This window comes from Vicia villosa, linkage group LG3 (genome assembly GCF_029867415.1).
Source record: "Vicia villosa cultivar HV-30 ecotype Madison, WI linkage group LG3, Vvil1.0, whole genome shotgun sequence".
In the NCBI taxonomy this organism is placed as follows: domain Eukaryota; kingdom Viridiplantae; phylum Streptophyta; class Magnoliopsida; order Fabales; family Fabaceae; genus Vicia; species Vicia villosa.
Window position 1 is genome coordinate 27,571,766 of NC_081182.1, and position 11,664 is coordinate 27,583,429.

Below are 11,664 nucleotides of genomic sequence, written 5' to 3' on the forward strand. Positions count from 1 at the left end.
GTTCTTTGATGATGTGGTGGATGAGAAAGACCAATATATGAAGATGCAAAATAGTAGGATGGAGAAGCTTCAAATTGAACTTGATGCAGCAAAAATGGAGTTGGTATCTTTAAAGGCAACAAATGATATACTAAAACAAAAGACAAGGGAGTTGAAGAAGATGATGAATTCTGAAAAAAATTGGAAAAGGCTGTTTTGTGTTGTTTTAGTGTTGGTCATTTGGAAAAGTCTGTATTAGTATGTTGTAATGTTTTGAATTAGTATGTACTGAATTTGACATTTGTTTTAGTATTGAATTGGAGTTGGTCATTTGTTTTAGTGTTGTAATGTTTGGAAAAGTCTATATTGAATTTTAAAGTTATCAATGGCAAATGATTTGTTACACACTGCTAATAGTATGTATTGACTTTTGATTAATTGTATGAAATGGGAAATGATTCGTAAGCAAACCACTAATAATTATAGGACAGAAAATGGCAAATATTATAGGTTCAAAATGCTTAACATTAACATTGCTATCAGACATCACAGGTCCAAAACACAAAATTACATGTCCAAAATACTTAACACTAAATATTGCATAATAGGTTCAAAATACTTAAACACAAAATATTGCATACAGGTCCAAGACACTACATCATAGTAACTGATGTCTAATATTTTAAAACATTACATAACATAAAAAGAGACTATGGTTTCCATTTTGGTGTGGCCCTTTTAGTAGGTGTTGTTCTCCTTGTTGTTGGACCTACAACTGTTTTTGCAGCAGTCAGCCTTGTTGTTGGACCAGGTGGGATAAAAGGTGCATTTGGCCTTCTAACTGCCAACTTCTTTGCTTTAGGAGTAGTCTTCTTGGCTGATTTTGGAGTAGTCTTCTGAGCTTGAGTTAGTTGAGATGATTGTGAAGGAGCAGCTTGGGATACTTGTGCAGTAGTAGCTTGGGATACTTGTGCAGTAGTAGCTTGAGATGATTGTGCATTGGTAGCCTGAGATGATTGTGCACTAGTTGATGGTACCTTGCAAGTAAGTTTGTTGTGTCCTTATTTCTTGCATCTACTACACTTCACAATGAATTCAGTTCTTCTCATCTTTCTATTAGTGCCATCCAGTTCACCTTGCTCCAAATTCCTCCTTTTTTTTGGTCTTCCTGGCATTTTCCTAAATTTGGGTGGGAGAACATCAGGGTACTTTGTTCTCTCCCATAGGTTTGAGCCATTGATTGGAAAAATGACTGGCTTGTACACTTGCATATATCTTGATTTCCTGTAATACTCAGGAACATAATCATCAATCTTCTGGTGAGCACAAGGGAGGCCTGTCAGCTCTCATCTTCTACATGAACAAGTCATCTCTATCAGATTGACTGTAAATTTTTCAGCATGGTTTTCCAAATTCCTCACTTCAAATATAAACTCATCAGACATCCTAAGACACAAATAACATCAGAATTTAAATGAGAATTGAAACTAAAATCAGAATATTAAAATCAGAATACTACAGGTTACCTTACAAGCAGAATTTAAATCAGAATTTAAATCAGAATTGAAACATGTTTACCTTACAAGCCACATGTTTGTGTATGAACTTGTTTTGTCAATCTTCTTCTTAATGTTTGGTAGCACATCAACATCTTCCAATCTCTGAAACCTCATCCTATTTGTTGCCCATCTTTCCATCATGTATATCCTAATCTCTTCCACCATGGTGATCAACGGTTTGGCCCTTGACTCCAAGATGACACTATTAAAGGCTTCTGACATATTATTGAGTAGAGCATCACATTTGTTATGAGTTTTAAAGTATGATCTGCTCCAAAATCTTGGAGGAGTGCTCATCATGTGCTTGTATGCTTCTACATTGACCTCTTTCATTACTTTCATCTCTCTTTCCCAAGCTTGGTAGTAAGTTGACTTGGCTGCTTTCCATATAATCTCCTTTAGTTTTTTTCCAGGATGCTTCTTCCTAAAATTGTTGTAGAGATGCCTAACACAAAATCTCTGTTCAGCCCTAGGAAGAAGTTCCTCCATTGCAGGCAATAACCCCTAAGTCATCAAAAATGAATATAACATGAGAAATTTATACCATATCAAATTTATAACATGAGAAATTTATAACATATCAAAGTGTCATACCTTTTGTTGATCAGAAATGAAAGTGTATGTGAGGCACTCTTCCCTCCCACCAATATCATCAATAAGCACTCTTCCGACCTCCCATTTGTAATTGGACATATCCTTTAAAAGCTTGAAAATTGGATACTTCTTTCTCCTAGCCCTATTGCTATCATCACTATCACAATCACTTCCAAGATCCTCACTATCATTATCACTTCCCTTACTATCTTCTTTGTTTTCATCACACATTTGTTTTCCTTTTTTACTTTTCATTTGTTCATTATCTCAATATCATAGTCCAGTAGGTTTCCCTCCTCCTCTTCCAATTCAGAACCATGATCATTAGAGTCATCATCAAATACTATCTCCATTGCACTATCATACTCGAAGTTGCTATCATCAGAACTATCATCAGTCAGTCTTACATCATCATCAACCTCACCACCCACAGGTCCATTATCAGCTCCAACTGCATTATCATCATTGTTCCTCACCTCATCTTGTGTTACATCATTGTTCCTCACCTCATCTTGTGATACATCATTGGTCCTCACATCATCTTGTGTTACATCATTGGTCATCACATCATCTTGTGTTACATCATTGGTCCTCACATCAAATTCCTTCATCATCTCCTCAATCTCTACTTCTACCCCATCTATCATCTCATTAAGTGGAATCTCATCCAACACAACTTCAATCTCATCATCAAAAACAGGCTGGGACAATGTGTGCTTAATAAAGACTTCAACACTAAGATGGACCCTATATAAATCAGCAATCTCTAATGCCCCTCTATCATCTACCAACAGATTCACCCCAGCAGTTGGATCCTTATAATATATGTTTTCTATGGCTGGATAACCTAGTTCCTTGATACTACCTAACAGCTCAATAAAACTCCACTTATCAACATCTACTCTCAGTTTAGCAATCTGACCTCCTACGTACATACTCAAGTCCTCACTAGCAAATTCACCACTATGGTGGATTGTATTGATTAGATATTCATCCATTTCAGACTATGCCCTAAATAGAAGCGAAGAACATAAATTTCAAAAACATGGAATTAAAAACAAAATAGAGCATCAAACCTAACTATGTTACTATTACAGATGCAGAAACTTACCTCTGATGTCGTCTTCATCCTCGCTTTCACCTTGAATGACGTCTTCGTTCGCAGCAACTTGAGCTTGGAGATTCGTCAATGGCAGCTGCGCTAGGGTTTCCACCAAGAACCAACAAAGACAAAATGAAGTTTCTATTTCATTTCCCCTTTCTATTTTATTTCTCAGACAAAATTATCCATCTAGCAATTAAAATAAACTACCTGGCAATTAAAATAAACATGTGTCTGCCACATGTAAGCCACATACGCCATTCCTTTGACTTTGACTAACGGAGCTGATAGAAAGGACAAACGTGGTCCTTTTTGAACAATTAAATGACCACTTTGACACTTTTGAGAGATAAGGGACCAGAGTGGACATTGGGGTATAGTTAAGGAGCAAAAAGGGTATTTTGCCTAAAAGTTACAATATTTTAAGGATTGAACACAGATTTCTTGAACATGAAATGAATTAGAGATTCCCATTTCTATCTTCCCACATTTAATTAGGATTGAACAAATATTTCTTGAGCATGAAATGAATTAGAATTTCAAAATTTCTTGGGATAGGTCAAATGTGAAGAGAAAAATAATTATAAATATAATTAAAATTTCAAAATCTGAAAATAGAGAAAATTGAGGGAAAAGAGCATGATAGTGACAAACAAGTAAATAAATATAGTGGAAAATATGACTAGAAGAGAGAGAGAGAGAGAGAGAGAGAGAGAGAGAGAGAGAGAGAGAGAGAGAGAGAGAGAGAGAGAGAGAGAGAGAGAGAGAGAGAGAGAGAGAGAGAGAAGAACCATTGCGATTGGAAAACTGATGCCATTTGGCAAAAGCTTTGGTTTTCATTAGGCAATAAATATTGTAGTAGTCAATTACAATAAATGGTATGTTTTGTGTAAATTATAATTGAGATAAAGGTTAAATTAGAGTATGTTTAGGTATATTCTATTCTTAGTTAGGTAGTTGATGATCTAAAATCAACATAATGAGATACAAACATCTTCAAAGCATTACTATATTAAAACACTAGTTCAAAGACAACATCCTTTACTTATAATTGATTGACAACATATCTCAAACGAGATTGAATTTTATTTATCACGAAGCTAAATGAGTATAGAAAACATGATCAAATGGTTCAAAGTGTGGTGATACACTTAGGAAGACGTACAATTAGGAAGATTCATGCTCCTACAATACTCAGACAATCGAAGAATTATGAAGCTCCAGTACCGTTCGCCCTCGATTGACAACGAAGGGATGATTCAATTCAACAATTTTAATCTGAAGACTGATGCAAATTTAAGGGTTATGTGGAATATATTTAATTGTTACTAATTTTCTATCGAATTGGATACAAAGATAGCGAGATCAACCGAATATATTTTGAAGATGTTGAAACGTCCTGCTTATGCATAATGTTAAATTTATGTTACGTATCTATGTTATAATTATCTATGTCTTGTCATGTATTTATGTTACGATTATCTATGTAATGTGATGTATTTTGATATTAATATATGCTTTTCTTCAACTTTTTGCATCCATCTGATACTGGTTTGTCAAATGAGTAGATTCAATTCAACAATTCTAAGCTAAAGACTTATGCAGATTTAAGGGTTATGTGGAATAGATTTAACTGTTACTAAATTTCTATCAAATTGGATACGGAGATAACGAGATCAACCGAATATATTTTGAAGATGTTGAAACGTCCTGCTTATGCATAATGTTAAATTTATGTTACCTATCTATGTTATAATTATTTATGTCTTGTTATGTATTTGTGTTACGATTATCTATGTAATCTGATGTATTTTGATATTAATGTATGCTTTTCTCCAACTTTTTGCATCCGTCTGATAATGGTTTCTAGTTTAAGCTTATAGAGTGCATTCCGAAGATGCATATTCGTAAAAAAAAAATTAGTTTCGAATTAAGGGTGGTTATGGAGATACACCTCCAGATTAACCCTACTATGATTACAAAGATGTAGCTCTGAATACATCTTTGGTCAACATGAAATGACTCACACACAAAAGCATTGAGTGTGTGTGATTTGGATGTGTTCGAATGTGCACTTATGAAATTCAAAGGCGTTTATGACTTTTCAGCATGGTGAACTAACACCCTTCAAGGGTGGGAAAAATAATACATTACTCAAAATGTATTGAAGGGGACTCATATTGCAAACCAATGTGACCTGAGTCCTAGCTCAATATTGAACCTAGCCCATTTGCCAACCTAGCACATTTTCCCTGCCAAAAATTTTACAAGCCAAAAATTTCAAAGGTCATTTTTCCTGCCTTAAGTGGTGAAGAAACACCCTATGGAAATCTGAAAAAAATGCCCTTACGAATTCAGAAGTGCATTTTCGGACGCACCCATTTCACATGCGTAAATGAATCACACTTCTCTTTTTGTCAGAAATTATTTCGGAGATGCACTTCCTATTCACCCTAAATGCACTAGTCCATTGCGCACAGAGAACTTTTATTTTGACATGATTTTGTCTGGATATGCATTTCCGCAACAAAATACAGATATATACTTCTGTATTCACCCTAGGGAGTTAAATTTTTGACAATTTTTAGAAATACATCAATGTAATAGACCGTGTATTATGATTATACTATCATAATAAAATATTTATAAATTAAACCATACATTTATCAAATAAGATAGAAATGCTATATCTAAATGAATCATTCATGAATATAGAATATAGTCAAAATAAATTACAAACAGTAATATTATCACTAATATAAATAATATACTTTTGTGTATGTCGGACCTAGAGATAACAATGGATAGGGTGATATAGTATTCGTCCCCTTATCCAAAATTTTAAAAAAAATTCCGTACCCGAGACCATATATGCGTGCGCACCAACCTTTACATTTGTATATGTACCTTATGAAAATCTAAGTACCCTTTCTCTACCTGTTAGTCGCAGTTCTAATAAAAATAAGTCTATAATATTATACCATTTTAAAATTTTAACAAAATTAACAAAAAATTCAAAGATTTTACTATTAAATTATGAAATAAACGAACAATTATATTAAAATGTCTAATAGTTTAATTGTGATGTATTTTTTAAAGAGAAAGAGATAAACATACGTATTTTATAAATAATATAAATTAAAATATATAAATATACAATGTGCGAGTATGTGGCATGATGGGTACTAAGGTATTTGTACCCCTTATTTTAAGGGATAATTACACATGTCCGCGCTCATATCTATTTGTGAGTTTTTAATTGTTGGTATTTTTTGCAAGTGCCCACTAAATATGAGTACAATTGTCATCTTTAACAGACTCTATATTTCTTTGGTGCTCCAGTGCAATGTCATTCTTACTTAAATAAGAATGATAATTAAAAAAATACAAATATATCTCATACCTAAATATAGGGGTGCCAAACGGGCATGCCCGTCCCGTTTAGGACTGCCCCAAAAAAGCCCAAAAAAATGGGGCGGGACGGGGCAGGCATATTTGAGAGTGCGAGTCTAAAACCTTGTCCCGCCCTGTAAAAAAAGTGAGGGCAGGGAAAGCCCGCAGACATTGAATTTTTTAGGTCTAAAAAGAGTAAAATTGTATGAAAAATCTCATGGCTGCAAAAGCCCGCAAAAAAACGGGACGGACAAATTAAAGAGAGCGGACCTAAAACCTTACCCCGACCAACAAAAATGTGCGGGCAAAACGGGCTTTCCCCGCGAGTCGGACCCGTTTTGCCACCTTACCTAAATATAATATAGAGAAAGAGAAAAACAACATATTCTCTTGTCATTTCAAATTACAAGATATTTTATAAATTTTATACAAATTAAAAAATTCAGTTAATTTTATATAAGAAGGAAAAATATATAATTTTTAATGTTATTTTTCATTAATTATATAAATTAAAGATTTACAAGAAGGAATGGTAATAAATAATAGAGACATTTGAGATTTGTTTTTGATACAAGAAGAGTATATATTTAATACGTATTTATTTAATGATTGCGAAAAGATTTAGTTATAAATAAGTCGCTTAAAAAGTGCCAGCCAGTAGCAGTGTGACTCTTTTATTGACTATAAATTGAGCACTAGTATAAAACGACGCCGCAACACCAGGTGACTATATATACACCTCCCAGTCACAGCTGAATCGAATATAACCTAATCCAACTTTCTCCGAGCGCGTTTTGGGTTTCTTCTTCTAGGGTTTATCACGATGGCGGAAGAACCACAATACGCCCTAAAACGCAAATACGAAGACCAACCCACCGCCACCGAGATAGACCTCGAAGTCGCAACCGCCAAACAGCGAGCTCAAGAAGTCGCCGCTCGACTCCTCAGTGTCACCGGCGGCGGCGCTCCTCCTCTCTCCTTCGATCCTAAACGCTCCAAGTCTGATAACGGTGGTCCACAATCCGGCTTCGATTCTTACGATTCGAAGCCGCAGTATTCGGCTGGTTCTTATGGTGGTGGTTCTAGTAAGAAGATTGAGATACCTAATGGGAGGGTTGGGGTTCTTATTGGAAAGGGAGGGGAGACTATTAAGTATCTTCAGATGCAGTCTGGGGCGAAGATTCAGGTTACAAGGGATATGGATGCGGATCCTAATTCTACTACTAGGATGGTGGAGCTTATGGGGACTTCTGAGGCTGTTGCTTCTGCTGAGAAACTCATCAATGAAGTCCTTGCTGAGGTTTGTTCTCTACTGATTTTTTTAACTGTGATATTAAGTGTTTTTTATGATAAGTTTTGCTCAATTGATATTCTAATTGCTGTAAATGTAACTTGTTACTGAAATATATCATAATGAGAGTTGCTTCGTTTTACTAGGCTGAAGCTGGGGCTTCTGTTGGTGGTGGTACTAGACGGATGGCTGCACAATCTGGGGGTGATGAGTTTTCGATGCAAATCCCAAACAATAAGGTGTGCAAAGTTGCTCGAAATATGTACCCGCATGTACTTTCTGCAGTGTTTTGTTTATAGTTGATTTGGTTTCTTAGGTGGGCCTTATAATTGGTAAAGGAGGAGAGACAATTAAGAGTATGCAAGCTTCTACTGGAGCAAGGATTCAGGTTCTCTTTTGTGCTTTTGTTTTCTTTGCATTTTTTTGATATATGCTTTATAAATTGTAATTATGTTTAAAGTTGGATGCTGTTAACAGTTGACTGCTTATGTCTCTCAAGTCTCAAGACTTGGATTTCCAATTCTTAGTAACTTTGACAACTAATGTCTATTTTTTCAGGTGATACCTCTGCATCTTCCCCCAGGCGATCCATCAACAGAAAGAACATTAAAAATTGACGGGGCTCCTGATCAAATTGAAGCAGCAAAGCTATTGGTTAACCAAATCATCACTGGCGAGGTATGATATCAACACTGTTTTTGTTTTATTCGGGTTATCATTTTTTATTGGGACATGCTAAGTCTGGTTTAAATATTAAGTTATGAATTTGTAACCATGTTTTGTTTTAGGAATAAATATGTTTGCAGTTCTTATAGGATTATGGACCTTTTGAGTTAAGCCCCTGCGAAAAATTTATCCATTTTATTCTCCCTTTTCGTAAAAACAAGGTGCTCAAATCTCTAGTATTTTTAGTGTCTGTCTGCAGTCTCCCATTAAGTTATAAAATAGACAAATACAATAGTACACTGCAGACTCAGTCTCTTAGTCATTTGTGAGTCTCTCTTAGTCATTTTCTAAGTGGCTTAGTTCTTGAAAGGATGGCTTTGTAATTGTTGTCTAGTTTTATCGTAGCATTGTGCTTTTCGTGGGATGGCTTTGTAATTGTTGTCTAGTTTTATCATAGCATCGCTTTTGTGGGTTGGCTTGTTTGTTCTTTTTGCGGTTTAGCTTCTTGGGACCATGAAGGATACTATTAAGTTATTGATTTTTTGTTCATAATGGATACACATTGGGACTGTAAGCTTTTCCACGATGGAAAATGCTTATTTATTGTTTATCCTATGACTGGCTTTTTATTGGGACTATTGTAGGGGTATGGTGAATAATTGGTAATACCAACATGCAACATGAACCTCATTGCTAATGTTCGCACAGAATGGCCTGGCTTTGGCTCTATAACCCAATTTTGATATTCAATGTCATCAAGTGTAGCGAGTCTCATTAGTGTCTTTGACAAGTGTCATCATCACTAGACTGGACATTAAATTTTTTTCGTTTAAAATTCTGTTCAACATGCCATTTGTGGTTTTCTGTTGATTGCTCGTAAGAACTTATACTTTAAATAGTTATGTGCACTGGCTTGTTACTGTACTTTAAAGTCTCTTTCAGTTATAAATATGACGGCACTCACTAATCAGTTTTATTTGCTTTTATTTCATAGTTCTTTTAGATTGACCTGTTTGGTTGGGTCAAGGAAAGGTCCAGAGGACTGTTTCTATGTACTCGGGGCTTAGTAAAGTTGTCTTTACTGTCTGTATATATGGATTTTGTTTCCTCTATTTGTTTTTGAAGTGAGTAAAACATCTGCTGGCTTAACAATCCGTTTTATTAAAATAATAACTAATTTTTAATCTTACCAATTGAAATGAGTTCTTGCACATTTTGACACTATATAATCGATTGCACTTTTGAGGCAATAAAGATTGTATGTTGTCTACTTTCATTGTTTGTGCTTCCTTTTCTACCCATTGATTCAAATAGGGAAAAGACATGCATACAACCAAGTTATTCAGTTTTATCACGAACCAGTATGGTAATTAAGCATTAGTATTTACCACATACCCTTCTAACCCTGTATGGAATTTGTTAATTCAGGGGATATACTATTTATTTTATAGTTTTTATTTTGATTTAATTTATGCGCCTTTTACCTGTTGTGTGTACATCTATTGATTTGTTTTATGGTTTCTTGGGTGAGTTCACCTTTTAAAGTTGTGGTTGTAATGTTTCTCTCTGCAGAATCGTCTCAGAGGTTCAGGGAACTCCGGCGGTTACACTCAGCAAGGTTACCAATCCCGTCCACCATCTAGCTGGGCCCCCCCTGTTGCTCCTGCTCAACAACCTGGTTATGGCTATGGGCAACCTGGATCATACTCTGGTCCAGCACAGTATAACATGCCTCAGCCTCCATACTCAGGCTATCCTCCCCAGCAACCTGGCGGGTACCCTGCCAATTGGGACCAGTCCACTGCACCACCTCACCAGCAGTCTGCAAGTGGTTATGATTATTACAATCAACAACCCCAGCAACAGCAAAATCCCGGGGGTCCTGCTCAGCCAGCTGATGGGTCTGCATACAATTACAGTCAGCCACCTTCCACTGGTTATAGCCAACCAGGACAGGGGGGTTATGGTCAGGAAAGCTATGGTGCGTATAATGCACCACAACAATCAGGGTATGGTCAGCCCCCAACATATGATCAGCAACAAGGTTATGGCTCTGCTCCCAGCTATGGCAGTGGGAGTAACCCAACACAGGAAGGGCACACTTCCAACTATGGCTCACAGGCAGATTCGTCCCAAACTTCGCAACCCTCTACTGTTGCCACGCAAGGCTATGCTACCAACCAACAAGGGACTCCTCAACCAGGTTATGGGGTAGCCCCTACCTCCCAAACGGCCTATGGGAATCAACCACAATCTGGTTATGGACCTGGTTATGGTGCCCCTCCATCTCAAAAGCCAACTGCAAATCCACCTGTGTATGGTCAATCACAGTCACCTGGCACCGCTGGAAGTTATGGTCAGTCAGCATATCCCCCTACCCAGGCCCCACCTTCTGGGTATGCTCAGCCAGAGTCAGGCACTCAGAGGCCACCAGTGCAACCAGGATACGGTTCTCAATCGTATGGTGCTCCTCAAGGTGGCCAGCCTGGCTACGGTCAGACCCCACCATCGTATGGAAACAGTTCCTATGGTGCTGGTTATACTCAGCCTCCCGTGTATGCTAGTGATGGGGCAGCTGCACAGCCTGTTCAACAGGGTGGTGTTGCTAAAGCGTCCCCCAAAAGTTGATATTTTTATGATGGGTTATGATTGTCCTTTGAGCTGGTGGTTTAATTTTTTTGTTCCCTGTATGGCATTGGAGTGTCTAAAATGGAAGCATCAACTTGTTCAAGTACTTGAATATTTTCTAAAAGGTTGAATAGGAACTAACAAATTGTACTCAATCGGATGTTAGTCTAGTATTTGTCTTTTCAATTTATTTATATTTACAGGTGCATTATGGTTCGAGCTTTATATTTTTCATTTGAGTTCTATATTGGCTAGTGTAGTATCATATATGGTGTTACTTGAAACAAAGTTGCAAAATTCCATGGGCAGAATTCAGTGCAACTATTTTAAAAGGTATTACTTGAAAGAACACAGAATACTTAAATGGCCTGCTTTTTCTATTTGTATACCAGTTAGTTGTTTTAAATATCTATTGCTTATGATTAAAAGAAAACAGAAACGTTTAGAGCATG

At 36.5% G+C, this 11,664-nt stretch overlaps 1 protein-coding gene across 1 annotated transcript; it reads left to right on the forward strand.

The window, feature by feature from the left end:
• Positions 1-7,337: 7,337 nt before the first annotated feature.
• LOC131660779 (uncharacterized) lies at positions 7,338-11,446 on the forward strand. The gene is made up of 5 exons (XM_058930096.1): positions 7,338-7,927; positions 8,065-8,157; positions 8,235-8,306; positions 8,477-8,596; positions 10,157-11,446. Exons 1-5 carry the CDS (start codon positions 7,451-7,453, stop codon positions 11,210-11,212), a joined length of 1,818 nt encoding a protein of 605 aa, XP_058786079.1. The 5' UTR covers positions 7,338-7,450; the 3' UTR covers positions 11,213-11,446.
• The last annotated feature ends 218 nt before the right edge of the window (positions 11,447-11,664 follow it).